The sequence below is a fragment of the Cornus florida genome, unplaced genomic scaffold, assembly GCF_030987335.1.
Source record: "Cornus florida cultivar Cherokee Brave unplaced genomic scaffold, ASM3098733v1 CherokeeBrave_3.0.0_Hap2_Chr07, whole genome shotgun sequence".
NCBI classification, from domain to species: domain Eukaryota; kingdom Viridiplantae; phylum Streptophyta; class Magnoliopsida; order Cornales; family Cornaceae; genus Cornus; species Cornus florida.
In genome coordinates, this window is record NW_026775577.1 from 82014617 (window position 1) to 82026883 (window position 12267).

At 39.2% G+C, this 12267-nt stretch overlaps 1 protein-coding gene across 4 annotated transcripts in view; it reads right to left on the reverse strand.

The window, feature by feature from the left end:
- Positions 1 to 11968, reverse strand: part of LOC132267344 (ultraviolet-B receptor UVR8) — a 114463-nt gene extending 102495 nt beyond the window's left edge. For 3 of the 4 annotated variants that reach the window (XM_059768501.1, XM_059768499.1, XM_059768502.1), the window contains exons 1-2: positions 11541 to 11968; positions 8314 to 8500 (exon numbers count right to left, since the gene is read on the reverse strand). In XM_059768501.1, coding sequence (XP_059624484.1) covers positions 8314 to 8500; positions 11541 to 11646 — 293 coding nt within the window. In that variant the 5' untranslated portion in view covers positions 11647 to 11968. The remainder of the gene's footprint in view (positions 1 to 8313; positions 8501 to 11540) is intronic. The other variant, XM_059768498.1, reaches the window with a different exon arrangement.
- Positions 11969 to 12267: the final 299 nt, after the last annotated feature.

Genomic DNA, 12267 nt, shown 5'->3' on the forward strand with positions numbered 1-12267 from the left:
GCATTTCAGTCTATTGTTAGTGTTCAAACTGACGACACAGAGAGAGAGAGAGAGAGAGAGAGAGAGAGAGATCATGGAGGCTACAATTTGTATATTCATTATATCTCAACCCTAAGACAACAGTAGCTTATATAAGGGTACAAGAATGAGCTAATTACATTATGACCCTACCAACTATGTGTAATTACAACATGACCCAACATAAATATATATATATATAGATAAACATTCTAACACTTCCCCTCAAGCTGGAGAATATATATCAAATAATCCCAACTTGGAACAGATAGTCCTTAACCGGTTCTGACCCAACACTTTGGTAAACATATCAGCTAATTGATCTTCAGACTTCACAAATGGAGTAGAGATGCTCCCACATAATATTTTTTCTCGAATGAAGTGGCAATCAACTTCAACATGTTTGGTCCTCTCATGAAACACGGGATTTGATGCAATGTGAACAGTTGCTTGATTATCACAGAACAATGGAATAGGAGCTTCAACTGTCAACCCAAGTTCTTTTAGAAAATGTTGTATCCATGTCAACTCACTAGTGGTATAGGTCATTGCCCTGTACTCAGCTTCAACACTAAATCAAGCTACCACCGTTTGCTTTTTACTTCTCCATGTAACAAGATTTCCTCCTACAAATGTGTAATAGCCTGAAGTAGATCTCCTATCTGAAGGAGAACCAGCCCAATCAGCATCTGTAAAACCTTCCACCCTGAGATGACCATTTGATTTATATAATAACCCAAAACCTGGATCTTGCTTGAGATATCGGATAATCTGAAGAACAGCATTCCAATGTGGCATTCTAGGAACTCCCATGAACTGACTTACAACACTAACTGCATATGAAATATCAGGTCGAGTGATAGTGAGATATATTAATTTTCCAACAAGGCGACGAAATCTGCCCGGGTCATTAAATAGATCACCCTCATCAGACACAAGTTTTCTATTTGAATCTATAGGAGCATCAAACGGACAACCACTGTAGGCTTAGGGTTTAATATATGAAATATACACAAAGTCTGTAGCCACCTTGATCTCTCTCTCTCTCTTATCAGTTTGAACAAATATCAACAATACAAGTTCAGAACATATTCAATTTCAGCTTAATAAACACAGCACTGTACAGCCTTGATAATTTCTGCAGAAATGAGGCTGGTAGTGTTATACCACAATGCAGCCTCTACTCATGTCAAAGTATGAAGCTCACAGCCTTAACTCAGTTAAGAACACTTGAACAGATGATAACTTCAATGTACTAAGCAAGTTAAACCAATGTTAGAGCTTAGCAGCCTTGTACTCTGCCAAAAACCATAATTATCGATGCAATAGAACAGGTTCAATCTCTTTTTTTTTTTCTTTTTCTTTGTTTTTTTATAACTAATAGAACAGGTTCAATCTTGATCTCCAGAGTCTTCATATAACATACTACACTTGCTATAATTATAAGATGAATGATTAAAGCAAGGTATTTCACAGATTGACTCCAAAACAGACCTTAATCAACAATCTGCTGAAATAGTGTGTCTAGGGGTAAATCTGTATTTCACTGTAATTCACCTCAAAGTTTGATTCCACAGCTTTGTTGCAACATAATACACATGCTCAATGAATAATAATAACAAGAACAGCATGGTGTGACATTTTCAGTACCCAAACCAGATTTAAATAGCTTGAAACCCTAACTCAAGAGGCGTAATTGACCAAAAACTCTGAACTTATTGGTCTCTCAAGAGTATATCACAATATAGCACATTTCAACTCTTGAGGCTCACACACTTTCTTAAGGCTTACATTTGCTGCTACAGATTTAACGACAATATATACCTCCTTTCTTTAGGTGCTAATGCAGCCCTAAATCGGATAAGAATGAGCTGACATTCACCAATCAAAATCGAGTACCCATACCATCCCGTGCTTTAAATCTGATGTGTTTTGAAAATTCATCCCAACCCTTCCAAATTAGTTTCCAAACATCGACTCCTACAATAGATCTAGACACAAAAGAACACCATCCTCCTCTCTCCTCCCCATAGCGACACGAAATAACCCTCCTCCACAATCGATGACACTCGCCTCCAAATCTCCTCAACCACATAATAAGGAGGGCCCTATTAAATGGGAGCAGCCTCCTAATGCCCAAACCACCCTGCTGAAAAGGTCTGCACACCTGCTCCCAACGAACAAGATGGCACTTAAACTCCTTCCCCAAGCCGCCCCATAGAATATTCCGCTGAATCCTCTCAATCCTCTCAGCCACAGAGAATGGGATCTGAAAAAGAGAAATAAATTATGTAGGAAGACTCGACAACGTGCTCTTCATAATGGTGACCTTCCCACCCTTGGAAAGATACTACTTCTTCCACCCGGCCAATCTTCTCTCAAACCTCTCAATCCTGGGATCCCATCCCCCACTGTCCTTAACAGAGAACCCAACAGCAATCCCATATAAGAAATAGGAAAGGAGCCAACCCCACACCCAAGCATCAATGCAAGAGAAGCAACGTCACGAACCTCCCCCACAGAAACTAAAGTGCTCTTCCCTACATTTACTTTCAAGCTAGAGACTGCCAGAAAGAAAACCAGAACACGCCTCAAGTATCGTAGTTGGGACACATCAGCGTCACAGAAGACCAGATTGCCATCTGCAAGCAACCAATAAATGAGAAATCTCAAGCTGTTGATCCACATCTCTACCCACCTTGAATCCCCTAATAAACCTCAAATCCACGGCCGCCCTTACCAGTTTACTAAGCGCTTCCATAACAATGATGAACAGAAAAGGAAAAAGAGGATCCCCCTGTCTCAGACCCCGAGAGCTGCCAAAAAATCCAGTCGGAACCCCATTAACCAAAACTGAAAATCTCACCGATGAAATGCAGGCCTCGATCCACCTCCTCCATCTCAGCCCGAAACCCAACCTCTCCAATAGAAAAAGTAAGAAGCTCAAGCTAATATGGTCATAAGCGTTCTCAATATCACCAGGGACACCACTACTCAACCTAGAGTCCACGCACTCACTAGCGATGAGAGTTTTTGGCGTGTAAAAATGGTCGGTTCCGATGTGTTGTTTACCATGAGAGATAGAGAGAACAGAGAGAACAGATCTGTATATATTTCACCTACACACACCAAATAAGCCTATATAGGCTTATATAAGGGATACAAGTCTCCTTAATAACACAAGGGCCTACTAAGATAATGTAATTACATAATGGCCCAACATATATATATATATAACATTCTAACACTCCCCCTCAAGCTGGAGAATATATATCAAATAATCCTAACTTGGAACAGATAGTTCTTAACCGGTTATGACCCAATGTTTTGGTAAACATATCAGCTAATTGATCTTCAGACTTCACGAATGGAGTAGAGATGCTCCCAAGCAATATCTTTTCTCAAATGAAGTGACAATCAACTTCAATATGTTTGGTCCTCTCATGAAACACAGGATTTGAGGCAATGTGAACTGCTGCTTGATTATCACAGAACAATGGAGTAGGAACTTGTTCTCGGGTCGGATCCGAGAACAAGTCGGATCTAGGCAAACGGGTCGGATCTGTACGAGCGGATCGGATCCGGATAACGGGTCGGATCGGATCTGGTCAAACGGGCCGAATCTGGGCTATCCCGGGTTTACGAAACCAGGGTTGGAATAACTATCCCAGGTTTAGTAAACCAGGGTTGGAATAGCCTCACTCCTGCAGCCAAACACCACCCTTCTCCTTCACAATCAGCGCCGGCGAGAACCAGAACGCTGCCACCGACAAGAAATTTCAGCACCCGAGAATCGCAATGGAAAAACAAGGCTAGTACACACCCTAGCCCTTGCAGCGGTGACGACAACCCAACAACAACAAAAAAAACAGCGATCTAACAACGGAGCGGAGAGGGATCGCGATGATGGAGCTTCTGCAACTTGCGACAGCCAAGGAAGCCTCGACCAGCAAAACGAAAGGCGTCAGATTTGAGAACGACGAACAAATCTTCAGCGAGTCAGATCTGAGAACGATGAACAAATCTTCACCGAAGAACAGAGTTGGCTTCGATCTTGATTTTGATTTGTAGAAGAACAACCCAACCCAGATGCAATCACAACTACAACCCGCTCTGATACCATGTTGTTTACCATGAGAGATAGAGAGAACAGAGAGAACAGATCTGTATATATTTCACCTACACACACCAAATAAGCCTATATAGGCTTATATAAGGGATACAAGTCTCCTTAATAACACAAGGGCCTACTAATATAATGTAATTACATAATGGCCCAACATATATATATATATAACATTCTAACATGATGGAACCGGATGGATGTGCCAGGAACTGCTGTAGTTCCAAAGAGAGATCCAAACAATATTCCAGATGGAAGATTGCAAGACCAGACGATTGTGAAGAGGTCTAGAATGAACACCTCTGGGTTCTTTTTGCCTTTGAAAAATGACTTGGGGATTGCTACTTGGCTAAGGAGGACTGAACTACTTATGAAAGTAATTAACTTTAATGTAAAACAATCTAATGCAAAGTAAAGAGCAGGACTTAGGCTAAACATATTGATGGAATTGCATTGTAATGAAAATAAAGATTGTATTGAAATGCTGCTATAATTGTGTTGTGTGTTTGAACAGGCCTCCTAAGTAACAATAGCATGCCCTATTTATAGAATTTGGTAATGGCAGTTAGCATGTCCCATGACTTTCCACTTGCATGTAACCACTCGCTTCCTTGGCTACCACGTGTCCAATGACTTTCCACTTGAATGTAACCGCTCGCTTCCTTGGCTGTCACGTGTCCATGACTTTCCACTCGCATGTAACCGCTCGCTTCCTTGGCTGTCATGTGTCCCATGAATTTCCACTTGAATGTAACCGCTCGCTTCCTTGGCTGCCATGTGTCTCGTAACTTTCCACTTGCATGTAACCGCTCGCTTCCTTGGCTGCCATGTGTCCCATGACTTTCCACTTGCATGTAACCGCTTGGTTCCTTGGTTGCCACGTGTCCCAAGGTGGTTACTTCTCCAAATGGCTTTCTTAGATGAATCCACGTGTTACTTTATGATTGAACCCACGTTTGCATATCACCCTTCCATTGGAATCGAACACAATAACTTTTCATTGGAAAGTGACCGATGATTATGGTGCAAATAGTTATAGTTGTGGCCTTTTTATTAAGCCACGTGTCCACCTTGGATTGGTTTTTAGCCAAAGTCTTTAGAAGATAATGATTTCCACTGGACCGTCGTAGTACCTTCTATTGGAATCGATCAGGGAAATCTTGCCACTGAAAAGTGGCTGATAATTATGTTATAAACAGAATTGATACATGGCAAGTCTTATGTAAAACTCGCCATGTGTCAACTAGTCATTGGCTAAAATATAGGGTGTAAACAGTGAGTAGAATCCAGAATCTATCGAACGCCAATAAACGCATTATGGGACTCTGAAATAACTCCGTCCAAGACATCCCTCAATCTTAGGGCAAGAACTTTAGCTATAAGCTTATAAATGCACCCCACTAAACTTATAAGTCTAAAGTCCTTCACATCTGACACTCCACCCTTCTTAAGGATAAGGGCAATAAAAGAAGCATTCAGCGACTTCTCAAACCGCCCATACGAATGAAACTCATGAAAAGTGCCCATCACCTTACCCCTAACCACATCCCAACTCTCCAACAAGAACCTCATAGTGAAACCATCCGGCCTAGAGCTTTATCACCATTACAACACTTTAGCACCTTGAAGACTTCCTCCTTAGAAAAAGGAATCTCAAGTCCATCCCTCTCCATCAGAATTTGAGTCAAAGGCAAGGCCTCCAAGCCGGGGTCTCCATCTGAATGTCTAGGAATAAAGTCCCTGGTAGTAGGAGGCAATCCCCCTTGCACACCTCCTCCTCCCTACACAACTCTTACCACTTCAATACGGATTTTTCCAATATGATTACCCCTCATGTGGGCATTGGCAAGCCTATGAAAGAACCTCGTATTTCGATCACCCTCATTAAGCCATAAAGCCCTAGATTTATAACGCCACGAAATCTCCTCCAGAGTAGCAATCTCAGCAATATCCGCCTGGCACTCTGTTCTCTGAATACTCGAGCCTCATCAATACCACCCAACCCTTCCAACCAATCAATCTCTGCAATCTCCAAAAGAGCCCTATTTTTCCTCCATTCCAAATTCCAAAAATCCTCCTTGTTCCATCTCTTAAGCTCAGTCTTCAACAACCGAAGCTTCCCAACTAAAACAAAACTCGAAGTGCCAAACACTGAAGCCTCCTCCCATCAGGACCTGACTCTCCCATGGAAGTTCTCCGCTCTAAGCCACATGTTCTCAAATCTGAAAGGAGTGCTCCAAGATCTCACCCCGCCACAATCCAGAACCAAGGGAATATGATCAGAGGTCACCCTCGCCAACGCTGCCTGAATAACATCTAGGTATATACGTGTCAGAGGCTAGATAATAAAAAACAGTCTCAAGAAACACGAAGAATGCTCCTCAAGCTCTGCAACTCGTGTAATTCCTCTGGCCATTGCACCGGCCTCCCTTCTATTCCACCGACGACCAAAGATTACTTTACTCTCTCTATTCCCTCACTGGTCTTCGCACCGGCCTCCCTTCAACTCAATTGCCAACCAAGGTTACTTTGCTCTCTCTCTATTCCCTGTTGGTGGAATCTGAAATTAGTGGTTAGCACTTGAAGATGGCGAAGGAGAAGATGAAGATCTGATTAATGGTTGAAGATGGTGGCAATTTTTGTCTTACCATTTGATATATACATATATATATATATATACCAGTTACCAGCAGCAGCTTCAGTAGGGAGCGGATGCCCTATTTCGTTACCAGCAGCAGCTTCAGCAAGGGGCAGATGCCCTATTTCCTTCGATTTGATATATATATATATATACTCACGAGCTCGAGCTCATAAAAAAACTGCTGAGCCGAGCTCAAGCTTTGCCTAGCCTAGCCTAGCTCGCCCAAGCCTGAGTCGAGCCCGAGCACACATAAAATCTAGGCGAGCTGAGCCCGGCAACCTAAAGCTCGGCTTAGCTCCTTTGCAGCCCTAATACTACGCATGTTGAAGTGGATAGACACTTTGCGAGAAGTTGATGGAGGATTAATTTGCACCCCATTTGTGAAGACAGAGAATCAGCTTGCAGATATTTTGACAAAGGGAGTGTCAAGCAGGACTTTCAATTTGGCACTTAACAAGATGGGCATTCGAGACATCTATGCTCCAGCTTGAGGGGGAGTGTTGGAAGATCATAGTTTTGACAGCTAATATGCCATATTTAGCTCCTTTATTTTAGGGATTTGATTATCATGATTGCTGTGAATTAGGGATTTGATTAATATAATTATTATAAGTTAGGAGCAGATTAGGGAGAGGATTGTAGGGATTTGTTTGACTTTCTTTCCATGTATAGTTTTTCCTCTTTTCTATTTATACTTGTACAAGATGTAAACAAATTGAGAAGATGAAATATTCAGAGAATTGTCAGAAATTGTATAGTTTTTCCTCTTTTCTATGTATACTTGTACAATATGTAAACATATTGCAGATAATTTTTTTAAAAATCAACAAGAAGCACAATTTCATCTTCTACCTTTCCAGAGGAGGGGGGGGAAGCACCATCTCTTCTTCTCATTAATCCTTTGCAATAAAAGTATATTGTTCTTATAACAAATCAGCCCTCAATTTTTATTAGTTTAATTCCAAAACACTAATTTACAAACTTAATCCATTACCTTCCCCATTTGGCCATTAGTTTAGCAGCCCCAGAGGCCCAAACCCAAGTGTCCTGCTGTCAGGTAAATTCCAGCAATATTTTAAAATTTTAAAAACCTATCAAAAGTCAATCAAGCCAATTCTAGCCTTTCATCTACAAACCACCCACCATAAACTTAATCAAAATTGATGCAATATCAGGTCTTCTAGTTTTGTCCTATATCAAATTTTGGACTAGAGCTTGTAGAGAAGTTTTTTCCTACAACCATAAATTACAACATCCAGAGAAAATAAAATAATAAAATGAAGGTTAAAAAATAACCAGCAAATAGTTCCAAATTCATTTATTCAAACACTAAGTTCATTTTATATATATATCATTTTGCAAACCAAATAATTTCAATTCCAGCCCAGTCAAGTATCTGGAAATTTTTTAACTATACTAGTACAATTTTTGAACTTCCAAGTACTCGCTACACACCACGAAACAAAGAGTATATATTTTCCACAAAGCTTTAAAAGCACAAATTGATATTGGGATAAGAGGAGGAACATACCATCCCCAACTATATGCTTGCATATGTGACTCAGAATACGCAGTTGTATGATCAGCTCCGCATGTAACAGACACTATTTCATGGCCATCCAATGCACTCAAGTGAGTCGGAGAAAATCGATCTTCAGCATCCCCGTGGCCTAGTTGTCCATCCTCTCCCCGACCCCATGAGCAAACAACATTTCCAGCTGTTACATATCAAGATCTTTACTTATTTCCTCAACACAAGTAATCAGAAATCAACTTTAATAGGAATCAACTATGGATGGAGACAATGTCATTCAATCAAGTTGAAAAGGTTTAAGATAGATAAATTTCGTTATTTTCTTTTTTTGCTTAGAAACAAATAGACTTCCTTACATAAATTTTAAATCTTATAAAGGAGACGATAACCATGCCAACTGCTAGCATTTTTTCTTTTCTTTTTTTTATTTCACTATGAAGCTATAAATTATTATTCTTATCACGTGATAGCCAATTAGGCCACAAGAAAAGGTCCATTGCGCTTTCCGTATGAATTTACCAATATACTACTAACACAAAAAGTCGTCACATACATCAATATCAACCATCACATCTACAAAATCAAAGTATCAACGGTGTTAAGGAGGACGGGCCGTCAGCCTCTATACAGCTTGGGGCCACTGCAATGCTGACTGCGTTTTCATATTATGTTATGAGAAAAATCAGTGGCCTCCCTACTTATGTATTGACAGATCTATGCACCAAATGACTCTATATGAACTGTAAAAGCCTCCAGGTTAACATGGGGCTAGATATTCCAGTAAGTGATCAAATTTCAAAAAACTGATACCAATAACTGCACATTTCCCCTTAAAAAAAGAATAATAATAAAATAAAACAAATTAAGAACAACAAATAAATTATAAATTGCAAATTGACACATTCTAACAAATGTTCCTGAACCAACAGGGATTAAATGTTGCAAAGCCGTAAAACATTACCATTGAGAGCAAAGCAAGACTAGACTCACAACAAATCACTAAGGCATATCATGCTACTGTTGGTTGAAGTGGCAGAGATGTTAAGTGCCATCAAGGAACCTAGAAGACAACTGCAGATCTAAGTTAATCATAAGTCCATCAAGGCACCAAATAGACAAATGCAGGTCTAAACTACTCATACTCGATCATGCATCGGCCAATATTACTTTTATCTTTAAATAAGGAAAACAAAAAACAGAACAAACATATGCGTCTGCATTATTGGAGAGCAGCAACCATTGCAAAAGATGATATGCAATGAACAATATGCGTGAGACATGTATTAAAGTATAAGAATAGCCACTTTGTGCAAAATACCATCAGAGGTTGGATTTGAGCCCAGCCTTCTCTCACTTGGTAATGGCCTTCAATTTGCATTATTGAATGGACAAGCCTAGAATTACCATCCGCTAGGGCTTTCCATGGCAATGCAAGTAGGAACACTTTCAGAAAATTATAGAATTCATTGACATTCCAAGCAATTTCTTCTTTTGTCGCTAGATTTTGTAAGAGAAATTTACACTGACACCCCCTCAGGTTAGGTCAAATCTCACACAGATAGTCTTTTTGTTTTTAACTTTCAATTAGACCCCATGTCAGCTTTCCATCTAAAAAAGGTGTGAAATGTCATTTATGCCCTCACTTATTTAATGTATTTAAATAGAAAATATTAAATTTCTTAAAAGACGAAAGTGCCCCTAATTATTTCAATAAAACATCTCTTACTTTCTCTAGCTAATATGTATATATACATATATGTGTGTTGTGTGTTGGGGGGGGGTGGTTTGGGGTAGCTAACATCCCCGCCTTCATGGGATGATAAGCTTGTCCCCATGTTTTCTTGAACAAATATACCATTGATACATTAGCTATAATTATCTTTTTGATAAAGGTTAATTTAGTAAATTTAAATTTTAAACCCTACGTCTCTTTCACAACCTTACAAAGTCACAACGAATGGCACAACCCCTACAATCGGCGGCGGCAGCACCACCACACCATCCAGACCCCCATAACCTTCACCGTCTCCACCTCCTTAACCACCACCACTAGTTGGTGTATTCCGGCAAATGTACCACCATCACAATCGGTAGCTTCACCACCTCTATTGTGTATACCAGTGAATGAACCCCATAAGCATGGTGGTCGCGAGAAGTCTAGCCTCAAAACACCACAATATAAGATGACATTTGAAGATATGTTTGTCTATCACAATGCATCCAGTTTGATATTAAATTTTAAGTTGAAGATAGACTTGGATTATGCAATAAGCATAAGATCAGTTTTGCTTCAACAAACATAGAAACATAATTCTCGAACCCCAATATCTGTACAGGTACTATTTGGAAGTATATGCTTGATATGAGAGATTTTATGAAACAGGATTCTATTTTTAAAGTGGGTGATGGTAGTGCCATTAATTTGTTTACTTTTTATTTTATTTTATTATCACCCCTAATTTGTTTACTGATGTGTTATGGACACACTCTGTTAGAGAAGTTTGGAAATAGGATTTACAGACACCATAATCTTCCAAAGAACGCAGTGGTGGCTGCTATAATCAGTAATGGCGCTCTTGGTCTGTGCCTCATTCTTCCATTCCACATTTGCAACAACTTAGAAATTTTCTGTCTTCAGTGCCTATCCATCATGCTTCTGATTATGTTATTTGGAGGACTGATATATTCTCTTTTAAGAATGTGTGGAAGTGGAATGCTGTTCAAACTCATCATGACACAGTTTACTGGCATATATTCTCTTTTATGGGCAGTGGGCATTTTTGTAACTTAAAATGGGTCACCCTTTTTGTCATTTAACAAGTGAGACACCATTTTTTTGAGTCATCAGCATATCAAAAGGGTAGCATAGTCGTTTTGCATGTAAAAGTACTCTTGACGCTCTGAAAAGCGTGATTTAATAAGGATTTTATAGTGAAACTTGCATCTTCACAATCACTGATCAGCTTACAAACGCCATACCAGCGCTACATTATTATAGAACCTAACTAAGAGAAACATAACTAATTTCATGAGAATATAAAATTAATCAGAAATGTACCAAAATTTCAACCATTGGCATTCCCTAAAATTAGAAAGCTAATTGAAATTAAAATCAAGACACTAAATTGATACAATTTTCGCATCAAATTAAGAAATTGAAAAGTCAATACACATACATGTATGTTTATATATAGAGAGAGAGAGAGAAGGGAAAGGAAACTTACAGAGTAAAGCAAGAGAGTGACTGGCACCAGCAGAAATGAGGAGAACTCGACGAATCGGTCCACTCACTACTTCATCACCAGTACTAGTAACTTCATCCTCAGCCATCTTTCTCTCTCTTTGATTGATTCTTCAATTTCTCAAGTTGAAGTAGAGAGAGACCAATATTGAAATAGTATCTCCTTCTCCGCTTCTCTAGAAGTTGTGAGAATGGGGTAACTGAGAGGGACAGAGTATTTATACTGATGGGGGTAAATGAGAGTTGGACAGAGTATTTATAGTGATAGAGACGGCACATGTGCTGATTGTGAGAGAGTAAATTAGATGGAATATATATAGAGACAGCCCAGAGGGAGATATTGCAGTTTGAGGGCGGACAGGTTAGAGAGAAGATACTCAGTAGCAGACAATGGAGGGGAGGAAAATCAATGCAAAGTTACAAATACATGAATTATATTTATGTTTTTTTTTAAGGATCACATAATAATTATTATAAAATGACAAAAAAATAAAAAATAAAAATAATAAATAAATAATAATAAGGTTACTTTATTCTTAAGTGCTCTACAAAATTACTCTGGCGCCAATTTTTTCACCTACCTACTAACACTGAAAATTTTGTGATCTTCTATTTATACGCTCTCATTCCAAAAATAAATGCTGTATAATATTTTTGAGTTATGCTAGTCAGCTTGACAAATAAAAAGTTGTTATTTCACCCGTTTATAT